Source organism: Cannabis sativa, chromosome 2, assembly GCF_029168945.1.
Source record: "Cannabis sativa cultivar Pink pepper isolate KNU-18-1 chromosome 2, ASM2916894v1, whole genome shotgun sequence".
Lineage (NCBI taxonomy): Eukaryota > Viridiplantae > Streptophyta > Magnoliopsida > Rosales > Cannabaceae > Cannabis > Cannabis sativa.
In genome coordinates this window covers 2467495-2480813 of record NC_083602.1, presented here as the reverse complement: position 1 = coordinate 2480813, position 13319 = coordinate 2467495, and the positions used below count along the sequence as shown (strand labels likewise).

Genomic DNA, 13319 nt, shown 5'->3' with positions numbered 1-13319 from the left:
AGAAGTCTAGCTTGTCCACTACAAAAGTTGTTCGTCTTCATGGAAAGTTTGATGTCATCCGAAAGTGCGTTTCTGGAAGTCTTTCTTGTCCAGTCGGAAGGAGTCTCTAGGGAAAACTAGTCTTCTTCCTGAAAGGGATAGTTTCGGATGTCTAGTTATTCCCTCCTGGAAGGGAGTTCCAGATAGTCATCTCTAGTTGTTGCTATTCCTATTTGGAAAGCCCCTTCAACGTACACTTCAATTTTTATTCCAGGAAGCGTATGTCTCATCAAGAAGCACTCTAACTTTAGCTGACATGGAGATATTATTACGAGGAGTTTGTTAAGTTCGTTAAATCATAAGTAACTTAACAAATTAGCTATGCAACCACCGAGTTTGGGATCCATAACCCAAAACTATAAACATCACCAACACTTATCATTTTTAAAATAATGTTTTAGAGAGGCGATTTTGAAGAGAGAGATTGAGAGACAAAGAAAGAGAAAGAGAGAGAGGTATAGAGAAAAAAGAGAGGTTGGGTTTAGGATTTGTATGAAGAATCTTTTGTAGATGAAGAAGATTCTTAAGTAAGAGTGCGAGAGATAAACATTTTGAGAGAATCCAACATAGAATCGATCTCGACCGTATTGTACCCTATTCTTGCTCAATCAATAAAGAAGATTTCAGTAGTGTTTTAGAACTGGAATAGAGCTATAGATCACATCGATCTATAGACTTGGACCAATATATATTGGTGTTGATTCTATTATTTTAGTGTGTTAATCGCTTTTTGGTTTGGATCACTTTGTTCATCCCTATTTTATCTCCAATTATTGCTTTGTGAATTGTTAATCTTGTTATTACTAATTATTTATTGATTAAGTTTAAGTTGATTTGATTCTGCACATTGGTTGTAATTTTGCCACAAGTGGGTTTCAGAATATTTTTTTGTTGTACAATTATTTTTTAGTTATTTTCTAATTTAGGTTCATTTGTTTTGATGTATATTTTTAGTTTATTCCTAACATTTTTTTGTTGTATTTGTGTTGCTTTTTGTAGATGTAGATACATATATTTAATTTTTTTTTCGACACAATTTTTTTTTAAAATACAATGATAAGTTTTGTTATTTGTTTTTTTAATTGACAAAATGTGCACTAGTAGATATTGAAATATTAAAATTATATTGTTATCTTGTTAATATTTGTTATTTTAATTATATATTACTCATTACATCATATATCCCATTTTGAAATTATATGATTTTATTATTATTATTATTAATGTGACTATTTATTTAGTTTCTAAAAATAAATTATTATTTTAACTGTCGCTAACTCAAAAAAAAAAAAAGAGAATATTGTTACGAACAAAAATTTCATAAAAAAATAACGTAGTATATATATTATATAGTACAAAAGGATAAATTAAGTTGTCGCAATTATGTTAAAAAAAATCTTCGTAATACAAAAACATGATGAGGAAATAGATAGTATTTTGCATATTAACAACAAAGGGTGACTATTCAATGGTTACATTTTTATTATAACCATATGGTTACATTTTTCTTTAACATGTAATAGCAGGTTACTAATAGGTAGACTTTCCTTTTTTAGATTTAATTAATTATAATTAACTATTTTTTTAAAATAATTAATTAAATAGACATTCCTTTTTTAGAATTATTTAATTATAATTAACTATTTTCTTAAAATAATTAATTAAATATTTAACAAGACCTCTTTTCGCAATTAATATTTATATTTAAATCCTTACTGGAATTATTTTAATAATTAAGCCATTTAATTATAATATTTACAATAAAATTTATTTTTTTACAAAAATTAAACTTCTTTTGACACAAATTAAAATTCTCTTCTTATAATAAATTTTCAAATAATTAATTATTTTTAAATGATATTTAATTATTTTGTTACAGTTATATGAACTAAGTATGAGGCCTCAAGCTAATCAATCGATAACAAGTGCAGCTATTTTTTTTTCTAAAAAATCCTTCAACTTATTTCATTTTTTACTTTTTAAATATTTAAATAAAAAAATTAAATAATTAAGTGTAATAATTTAAAATTAAGATTACAAGAATAATAAAATTTAAATTATGAAATTATATGTGTATAATTTTCAATTATAAAAAGTTTGCTATAAAATTTTAAATAATTTAAGTATAAAAAATAAATTGCTAAAAGATCCTTATATAGTAATAAATTGCAAAAAATTAATTAATAATTATAATTAATTAAATTTTAAATAATTAATCTTACTTAAAATTTTATAAGGAAATAAATGATTAGGTTACTTTCAGGTTACAAGTTATTTATTATTTATTTTTATTTAATTTCCAAATTAATCACAACCATTTAATAGTAATCCAATGGCTTAAAAAATGCAATCATGATGGTTACAATAAAAATGTAACCATTCAAACCTCTTCCTAACAACAAAATTGATATTTTGTTATTTTTATGTTGTTTTGTAGCTATTTTTTTTATTGTTTTGTAATTACTTTTATGTTGTTGTTTTGATATTATTCTATATACAATTATTTTTTAATGCGTTGGTTGTTTTTTTTATATAGTATTTTTGTAATTTTAAAACGACAATATTTTTAAAAACTTAGTACAATAAAAATATAAAAAAAAATATATGTGAGTAAAAATGTAAAATAAATATTTTTGTAAGATTCCCTAAATGGAATGATCCAATACTCCAAAAAAATCAAGTATTGTTAGAACAAATAATTAGTTGGGTTAGTTGTAACTAATTCTGTTATAATTGTTAGCTGTCAAGAGTGTTAGTTATTAGTTAACTCCTCTCTCTTTTCCTTGTCTTGGCTCATTGTATAAATACTGTTCTGTTGCAATAATATACTCAGACTCTTTTCTTCTCCTTCTTCTTTCCTTTCCTTTCTTCTCTTTCCTTCTCTTTTGTTTCTCTGGTTCTTCAATGGCCAATAGGCTTAACATGGTATCAGAGCACCATTTTCCTCCGCTGACTGCTAACATGGCCACTCTTGGCAGCAATAACACCGTTCCTGCAGCTAACAACAGCAGAACCACTTCCCCTGCCATACAAGCCGAAAACAGAGCTCGTTCGAACCAAGAGCCAGTCTTCTTCAATCATAGTCTTTCAGTGACCATAAACTTCCTCCTGTGGAAGCAGCAGGTTCTTGCTGCCATTAAAGGAAATCGGTTGCTGAGATTCATCAAAGAACCACCACCTGAAGAGTTTCTGAGTAATGATGATCGTGTTCAGAACAGAGTAAATCCGATCTTTGCTGATTGGGAAGTGCAAGATCAGCTCCTAGTCTCTTGGCTTCTGTCCTCGATGACTGAAAGTCTCCTCACTCGAATGGTAGGCTGCAATACAGCTCGACAAATTTGGGAATCCTTGGAAAAACACTTTACTTTGCAAGTTTCTTCCAAGATTCTTGAATTTCTAACGAAGCTTCAGAATCTGAAGAAAGGAAATTTGAGTCTGAATGATTACTTGTTGAAGGTTAAACAAGCTGTCGATCTTCTTGCTTCTGTTGGAGAAGTCATGATCAGTGATCGAGACCATGTTGCTGCTATTTTCAAGGGATTACCTAGTGAGTATGACACCTTTGTCATTTCGACGAATACTCGGATCGAGTCTTATTCTGTTGGAGATATCGAAGCTCTTCTTCTGACTTCGGAATCAAGAATTGAAAAATCTAGGAAGGATATCGAAAAAAGTTCTCATTTGACAGAAAAGGATCAAGATCCCAATTTGGAAGTTAATCTTGCCTTTAGGAGGTTCAGGCAGCAACAAATGGCTGGGAGAGGAAATGGACAGTTCAATGGTGGTTCAGGTCAGTTTGGTTACAGAACTCCTAATCGAGGTAATGACTTTGCTCAATTCTTTAATCCTAATTTTGGGGGTAGAGGTAGTGTCAGTACCTCTAGAGGAGGCAGATCTGGTATGACAGTGAACAACCATGTCCAATGTCAACTCTAAATAAGGTTTGGTCATACTGCCTATGATTGTTTCTATAGATTTGATAAAGCTTTCACAGGGCCTTCTCAAGTTGCAGGCAGTAGCACTCAAACTTCACAGGGTTCACAGCAACCTCAGGCCAATATAGCAACAACAAAAAGTATCCATGACAATAATTGGTATCCTGATTTAGGAGCTACCAATCATTGTACACCTCAAGCTCAAAATCTTGCCAATTGCTATGACTACACTGGGCAGGATCAAATGCATGTTGGTAATGGTTCAGGTTTGTCTATAAAACATGTTGGTCAATCCTTTATTTTTTGTAGGCATTCTTCTCATCTTGTTCTTAATAACCTGCTGCATGTCCCAGAACTAACAAAAAACCTCATAAGTGTGTCTAAGTTTGCTAAAGACAACAATATTTATTTTGAGTTTCATGCTGATTTTTGTTTTGTTAAGGAGGAGATGACCCATTCTACTTTGTTGATGGGGATGCACAAGAATGGGCTGTATTCGTTTGATGTCACACACATAGGACCTACCTTCCCTAATCCTGAGACAAAGCAAAGTGTCCCAGATCACCTACCTAAAACCAGCACTACAGACTGTCAAATCGAGACAAAAAGCACCTACACAGTGACTCTCAACAACTCCACAGTCACAATTTCGAGTTGTATCAAGTGTAATTCTAGTGTGCAAAATGATTTTACTTTGTGGCATAATAGGTTAGGACACCCGGCTGAGAAAATTGTTCAAAATGTCCTACAATCTTGTAATATGCCTATAAGCAATAAAAATACTCATTTTTCAGTTTGCACAACTTGTTGTCTTGGTAAAATACATAAATTTCCCTTCCCTAAAGCTTCTACTACTGTCGTTTCAGAACCTTTGCAATTAGTGGTGTCTGATCTTTCGGGTCCTTCTCATGTAAACTCCTTTAATGGATACAAATATTACATTCACTTTGTGGATGCTTATTCTAGGTTTACATGGATCTATCTTTTGAAACAAAAGTCAGATGCTTTCAAAACCTTCTTACACTTCAAATCTGAAGTTGAGTTGCAACTTGGAAAGTCTCTTAAGACTCTCCAAACTTACTGGGGAGGGGAGTTTAGATCCTTTACAAAATTCTTAACTGATAATGGGGTTCATCACAGGCATCCTTGTCCTACCACGTATCAACAAAATGGCCTTGCTGAGAGAAAGCACAGGCATATTGTTGAAAATGGTTTGACACTCTTAGCTCAAGCCTCTCTCCCTCTTAAGTTTTGGGATGAAGCCTTTCGAACAACTGTTTACATTCATAATAGGTTGCCTACATCCATCCTCAATCACAAATCACCATTAGAAGTGTTATTCAACACAAAACCTGATTACTCCTCCTTTAGAACCTTTGGTTGTCAATGCTTCCCCAATATCAGGCCTTACAACTAGCACAAATTAGAATTCAGGTCAGCCCCTTGTACCTTTCTCGGATATAGTCTCAATCATAATGGTTATAAGTGTCTTGATTCCAATGGGAGATTGTACATCTCTAGGGATGTAATATTTGATGAATTTTCATTCCCTTATGAGTACAAATCTGATCATGCTCCAACTCCCATCCAACAGTCCTCAATCTCACCTGTTTCAGCAATCATTCAAACCTGTCCTCACTTCACCCAACCTTATACTATGGCTGATCTCATGGGTCCTAGAAATGAATCTGAACGAAGAATTGACCAGGATGTTTTACTAGATAATACTATACATGTTCCTATTGTTGCTACTGACACTTGGCTTCCCAGCCAACCCTCTGTACATGTTGCAGGTGAATGTTCAGGGACTGCAGCAGATGACTTAAGGCAGCATTTGGATATTCCTGTTGCACTAGATGCTATTCCTGAACCAGTTGTTACTGGAGTCATTGATGCTACTGCTGCATCAAGTGTTACTCCCTCTGCTGCTACACAAAGTCAATCTCACCCAGACAATGATCCTACTCCATACAGGGACCCATATTCATCTCTCTCTGGTGTTTTTAATGCTCAAACCAGACCCCTCATTTCATCTCCTGCTGCATTACCTTTGGTTGTTAGTTGTCACAATGCCCCAGGAAAATACAGCCTACATCGGATGTAAACTAGATCCAAGTCAGGTGTTTTTAAACCTAAAACCTTTGTGATCACCAAAGAACCAGCAAGTATTAAAGAAGCTCTTGCACAAGAGCATTGGAACAATGCCATGGGTGATGAAATACTAGCCCTTGCTAGAAACAAAACGTGGATTTTGGTGAAATTACCTCCTGGTAGACAACCTATTGGTTGTAAATGGGTCTACAAAGTTAAAGAAAACATGGATGGCTCCCTAAACAAGTTCAAAGCAAGATTGGTGGCTAAAGGGTTTCATCAACAACCTGGTTTCGACTTTACTAAAACCTTTAGTCTAGTTGTCAAACCAGTCACTATTCGAGTTATTTTATCCTTAGCATTATCCAAAGGGTGGGACATAAAACAACTAGATGTGAACAATACTTTTCTTAATGGTGAGGTACAAGAAGAGGTCTATATGACACAACCCCTAGGATTTGAAGTTCCAGGACAAGAGCATCTAGTATGCAAGTTGAATAAATCTTTATATGGTTTGAAGCAGGCCCCTCGGGCATAGTTTGACAAACTAAGGAACTGCCTTCTGTCACTTGGATTTGAATCTTCTAAATCTGATCACTCACTCTTTATTCATCACACAAACACATCTTCTACACTTGTCCTAGTGTATGTTGATGATATTCTTGTGACAGGAAGTGACCCTCTTGCTCTTGATTCTCTCATTACTTCTTTGGGTAATCAATTCTCCCTCAAAAATCTTGGCACATTGAGTTACTTTCTTGGAATTGAAGTGAGATATACTTCCAATGGTATTCACTTGTGCCAAGCTAAATATGCTAAAGACCTTCTTTCCAAGGCTCAAATGACACGTGCTAAATCACTTCCAACACCAATGACCAGTAGCCTTAGATTGTCCGCTCACCAGGGGGCTCCTATGCCAGATGTTCAACTTTACAGGTCTGCTGTTGGTGCTCTTCAGTACCTTACAATCACTCGACCCGAGCTGTCCTTCAGTGTAAATAAAGTGTGCCAGTTTATGCAAAATCCTTTGCAAACTCACTGACAAGTTGTAAAGAGAATTCTCAGGTATATAAGTGGTACAACTGACTTCGAGCTTCATCTCACCAAACCTCTGTCCTATGAGCTGACAGCTTACTGTGATGCAAATTGGGCATCGGATCTAGATGACAGGAAGTCCACTTCGGGATTTGCCATCTTTTTTGGACCAAATCTAGTTGCCTGAAAGAGTAAGAAGCAACAGACAATTTCCCGTTCTAGCACGAAGGCTGAGCACCGAAGTGTTGCAAATGTAACAGCTGAACTAACATGGGTGCACTATCTGTTCTCTGAGTTACATATTCACTTATCTCAGCCTCCTACGGTCTGGTGTGACAACTTAAGCACCATTATGCTTACTCAAAATCATGTGTTACATGCTAGGACGAAACACATTGAGCTTGATCTGTATTTTGTTCGTGAAAAGCTGTTAAACAAGACCATTCAGATCAAACATGTCGCTGCCTATGATCAACTTGCAGATGGGCTAACTAAAGCAATATCCAGCCAGAGATTCATTGACTTTAGAACCAAACTCAAAATTGCAGACCATTCAATTCTGAGTTTGAAAGGGGGTGTTAGAACAGATAATTAGTTGGGTTAGTTGTAACTAATTCTGTTATAATTGTTAGCTGTCAAGAGTGTTAGTTTTTAGTTAGCTCTTCTATCTTTTCCTTGTTTTGGCTCATTGTATAAATACTTTCTGTTGCAATAATATACTGAGACTCTTTTCTTCTCCTTCTTCTTTCCTTTCCTTTCTTCTCTTTCCTTCTCTTTTGTTTCTCTGGTTCTTCAATGGTCAATAGGCTTAACAAGTACGTATCAGAGGTCAGGTACAACATGTTTGGTATACGGTATACCTACTTTAGTGAAACATATTGATACCAAGGCCATGGTATTGCTAAGCATATTTGAAGTGGTATTTATCTAATAATGTTGTATCGCTATTAGTTAAATTAAATGAAATAAATGTATATATATATAATGTGTTTCATAGAAAAAGCAAAACTATACATCCATTTTATGCATAAGAATCTAAATTATTTAATTTCTACAAACTTCCACCAAATTAATTAACAAAAGGAAAAAAAGTATATAGTCTTAACACTAAATAATAATAATTAAACAACAACTATAATTAATTAATTAGGGCTTCTTTTCCGAATTAGAATCATCATCATCATCATTTTGTGTATTGTCACACAACAAGGACTTGATGTGGTTTGCAATGTTTAGAGCATCTTGTTTAGCTCCAAACAAACCTTTCCTAGATAATCCACAACAATACAAACCATTCTTTCCTTTCCAATTATTTGGGTAACTTATTTTCGAAAACCCATCATCATTCAGCAGACAATCATATCCCTACCAAAAAAATTAAAAATAAATAATTAATTAATTATAATTCAGTCTCTTTTTATTTTTAGTAAATAAATATATAAAGTGGCCAAAATAATATTATTTTAAGTTACGTACCTTAAGCCACAAGTGTGTTGATCTTTTGAACCCAGTACAAAATACAATTGTCTCGAAGTGATATGACTTTTCGTTCTTCAACAAAACGATGTCGTTTTCTATGCTTTCTATCTCTGCTGGCAATACCTACTCCAAACATATGTGTGGTTTAGGAATTATTATGAGTTACTCAATATTCAATAATTGTATACTTGTACTAGCTTTTTCTAGATCTATATAGATGAATTATTAGACCCATATAAGATATTCACTACCAATTACCAAACCATATATGTGTGGTTTATATTTCAATTAATATGGTCTAAATATGATTTTTCATATACTTTATAGTAAAAAAATATAATTAAAAGATATATAAATTTATTTGAATGAATAAGTGAAATAAATAAAGGTGTGGAGGAGAAAAAGAATTTATATAGTGCCAAAACTTTCCACATCAAAGTTTGGTATTGCACATTGTCAAAAACAAAAGTATTTTTCAATATAATTTTAGAGAATTTCTGAGTAGGTTATCAATATAAAATAATCTATTTTCTTTGCATTTTTTCTTATTTCTTTTCAATGGGTGTTCGAATTTAATTTTTGGTATTAAAAAATTATTAAAAAAAATCAAAATTACATACTATAATTATAATGTATACCATCATATAAAAAAAATGAATTAAATTTTCTCGAAACATGTAATGTACCTGAATTTGGCCGGACTTGATCTTACGACATGTTCCGAGATCAATAATCGGAAATTTACCATATTTGGCCTTCATAGTAAAAGGGCCTTCAGAAGGTCTTTTTATACCAAACTTGGTTAAATCTCCATACACTAACTTACTAAGCCACACCACTAAAGATTCCACCATTTTAAAGGGTAAATACCGAGCCAAAAACACCCCTAAATTAAGTATCTCCTTTGACACAAAATGAACCTACATACATTCCATAATAAATAAAAATATATCATTTACTCACGATACAATTATTATTAAGTCAATAAATTTCTAAATTTAATTTAATACAAAGCAACTATCCTCATAAAGTTTTCCACATTAAAAATCAAAATTTGTGTTCAAAATCTGTACATTTTATAGCTCAAACAATAGAGCTTATTCGATCATCACTGAAAGTTTTTTTCAACTCAAACGAGTATTGAGGAAAACTAGTCACTACCTTAAGACAGAGCATCAAGTAAAGTACAAATTAAACATATCTCATCATGATCTAAGCATATATTGTAAATTGGCTTTAAAAATATTTATGAAATTAATGAGATAACTAGACAGAGTACTAATGTTTTTTTTCTTAACAATGAAAGGGATCACCTATCTCTTCCTCATTTTTTTAGTAGCTTTGACAAACTTAGTAACCACTTACCAACTATAGGGGTCTTATAGTTCATCCAGCTTTAATTGGGTCACCGGTATACACTTTATAAATAGGGGTGTTCATATAATTCGTAATCTGTAGTTCTAAATCTTAACCAATTTGGACCAAAGACTGAACCAAATGAATCCAATATGAATGATTTGGTTATTCCAAATCGTTTAAATTTTTTTTAGTTCAGTCACAATTTTAGATATTTCAGTTCAAACTAAATCAATTCGTATAATTATTTTATATATGCTTAATATATATTTTTTTGGACAAAAAATTCATGTTTGGTAACAATATTGTTATGATAATAATTTTTTATATTATTTATGTAATATAAACGTATTAAAAGTAAAAAAAATCCAAAAAAAAAAAATGAAGAATTTTTGTACGTACACTTTACCCAATAAGGAATGATGCCAGTAGCACTACATAATTTAATATTTAGTTCCTAATATTTCTAAAATTATATATCTAATTACTAATAAAAAGATAATAACAAAAATAAAAACTACTATATATAATAAATCAATATGTAATTTTTTTAAAAAAAAATCAAATAATTTACTAATTTGGGAATACACTAAGATTAATCTATAAAAAATTAAGAAGAAAAAAACATACCGGGCTTCGAACGATAAGAGAAGTGTTAGCACCATGATTAGCAAGATCAAGAGAAATCTCCATACCAGAATTACCAGATCCAACAACCAAAACCTTCTTCTCCCTAAACTCTTTCCCAGATTTGTACCCAGTCGAGTGAAGAATCTTCCCAGGAAAACTCCTCAACCCTTTAACTTCCGGCACATAAGGCTCCGCCGTTTCACCACTAGCCACAACCAAAAACCTTCCGTTATATTCCTCAACAACATCTTCGCCGTTACCGTTACCGTTAACTCTGGCTTTCACTTTCCACTTCTTTAAATCCTGATCGTAGAAAGCCGATTCGACGGTGCGATGATAAAGGGGTTGGATTTGAAATCGAGAAACGTAATCGTCTAAGTATTGAAGGAAAAGGTGTTTGGGAACGTAGCGAGGGAAATTGGAAGGGAAAGGCATGTGAGGAAGCTCACAGACTTGTTTTTTGAGATGGAGATGGAGTCTGTCGTAGGCGTATTTTTTCCAGAGGGAAGCGAAACAGTCTTCTCTTTCTAGAAGGATGTATGGGATTGATAGTTGGGTTAGACAACCCGCCATGGCCAGTCCTGAAGGTCCTGCTCCAACTATTATCACTGCCATTTTTTCTTTTTCTTTTTGGTATTGTTATTGAGGAATTGTTGATTTTGTTGGTGTATATATATTGATAAGAATTATATATATTGTGATAGCACTAGTTTATGCAATCTTATCCCATATAACTATTTTTAAGTTTATTTAAATTTACTTAAATTCCATTCAATTATATATTTAAGAAGTAAGGAGGCTTTGATTGGGAGGAATGAAAATATAGAAATGGGAATGGAAATAGAAATAGGAATAGGAATGGAATAAAATTTAAAATGCATAAAAAAAATTGATAAAAAAATCATTAAATTTTTTTTCTTGTTATATTGGAATGGTCCTTCCTTTTTTTTTTAAAATGGAATAGCCAAGCCACTAAAATGGTGGAAAGAGCATTCCAATTCAATAATTTAAAATGCAACCAAACAAAAGAATGGAATAAAAATTGTTTCATTTCCATTCCATTCCATTTCATTACCTCTAACCAAACGCAACCTAAGTGGTAATGAAATAGAATGGAATGGAAAAGAAACAATCTTCCTTCCATTCATTTATTTAGTTGCAGATTAAAATATTAGAATGATATGTCATTTTAATGGAATAATCTTTTTATTTCCTTTTGAAATGAAAGGAAAAATTATTCCAATGCATAAGGAGAAAAAAATTAATAATTTTTATATCAATTTTTTATACATTTTAAATTTCATTTCATTCAAATTATCATTCTCAATGTTATTCCTATATTTTCATTCCTCTCATTCAAACACCACCTAAATGTTAAATTATTGGATAGCTTAGTATTTATTTGATCAATTCATCTAACATTTTAAATCTAGTATCTGTTATATTGAATTGGATCCATCCCATATAAATAAAGAAATAAAATTTTTAATATTAATTTTTATATATACATATATATTTTTGGGAAATTACTCCATATACTATTTTTTTAACTTTTTTTTTTCAAATTTACAGTTTGGGTTTCTAAAGTGGTTGCAGTGCTGGTTGCAATAGGAAATTTATGTACGATTTTTTGTTGCAATTTAGGTTGCAGCGTGTAAAAATGAAAAAGGCTTATATTTTTTGAGAATTATCCCATATATTATATTTTTAAATTTACAGTTTTGATTGCTTCGATAGTTGTTTCGTTAGTTACTATGTGTGTTTCTATGTAGAGTTTTATAAAAATGCCAAAAAAAAAAAAAATATATATTTTAAAGTGTAAAAAAATTCTACATTTTTTTTAAGTATAACAATATAAAATCTAATTAATTATTCAAACTAAATAAAAATATTAATTAGTTTGATTAGATGTTGGATATATTAAATTTTTACACACTTCATCTAATATCCCATCTCATCCAATTAGTTATTTAAAAATAACATCTAATCTAATTTGATGATAATTAAATATTTAATATTTGAGGATCCATTATAATTAAATCAATTTATAAACACAAGTGTTATTTTGGTTTTGTTGTTAGTCTCTATCCCTATAGCTTAACTCAACCTTATAAATTTTCCAAAAAAGCTCAACTATATAAGAAATCGAGTACATAAAACAAAAAGTACTAAATAATAATAGTGAAATTTGTTACTTAATAACGTCATTGATAATATCTTGCACGTTTTGTAAGGTCCCCATCAATAATAATATATCATCCATTTATATTTTATTTAATTTTTATATTTGTCCTCTAGCTATACAAAATTAAGATTTTTGTCCCCTAAATTTTGACATATACTAAATTATGCCCTCTGAATTTTTAAAGTTGTTAAAAATGCCCCCTGAACTATTAAGATTGTTAAATTTAAGGATTTTTTTTTTCCAATTTTAGTAAAAAAGTCTAACATAGATGAAAGTCCAAGGTCCATGATTTAGTACATATCAAAGTTCAATGGACATGATTTGGTAGATATCAAAGTCTGGGAAGCATGATTTAGTATATAACAGTCATTGAAATAGTAAAATTAGATAAAATTAGACAAAAGTCCTTAAATCTAACAATCTTAATAGTTCCGGAGACATTTTTAACGACCTTAAAAGTTCAGGGGGCATGATTTAGTACATGTCAAAGATCAGAAGGAAAAAATTCTAATTAACTTAAAATTTAATACTATTATTGATACTCATTGAAAATATATAAAATAATTAAT

General features: G+C 31.4%; 1 protein-coding gene across 1 annotated transcript; it reads right to left on the bottom strand.

The window, feature by feature from the left end:
- Window positions 1-8076: 8076 nt before the first annotated feature.
- Window positions 8077-11357, bottom strand: LOC115719231 (probable indole-3-pyruvate monooxygenase YUCCA10). Its single transcript, XM_030648189.2, has 4 exons — window positions 10566-11357; window positions 9266-9499; window positions 8577-8702; window positions 8077-8465 (listed from the first exon to the last, which is right to left on the bottom strand). Exons 1-4 carry the CDS (start codon window positions 11178-11180, stop codon window positions 8247-8249), a joined length of 1194 nt encoding a protein of 397 aa, XP_030504049.2. The 5' UTR covers window positions 11181-11357; the 3' UTR covers window positions 8077-8246.
- Window positions 11358-13319: the final 1962 nt, after the last annotated feature.

What these genes read in the sequence shown, in the direction of transcription:
- LOC115719231 (XM_030648189.2), bottom strand. Translation starts at nt 11,180, where the DNA reads ATGGCAGTGATAATAGTTGGAGCAGGACCTTCAGGACTGGCCATGGCG. An exon ending in CTCTTATCGTTCGAAGCCCG is followed by an intron (nt 9,500 to 10,565) that starts GTATGTTTTTTT and finishes GAATGTATGTAG; the next exon opens with GTTCATTTTGTGTCAAAGGA. An exon ending in TCAAGTCCGGCCAAATTCAG is followed by an intron (nt 8,703 to 9,265) that starts GTACATTACATG and finishes TGTTTGGAGTAG; the next exon opens with GTATTGCCAGCAGAGATAGA.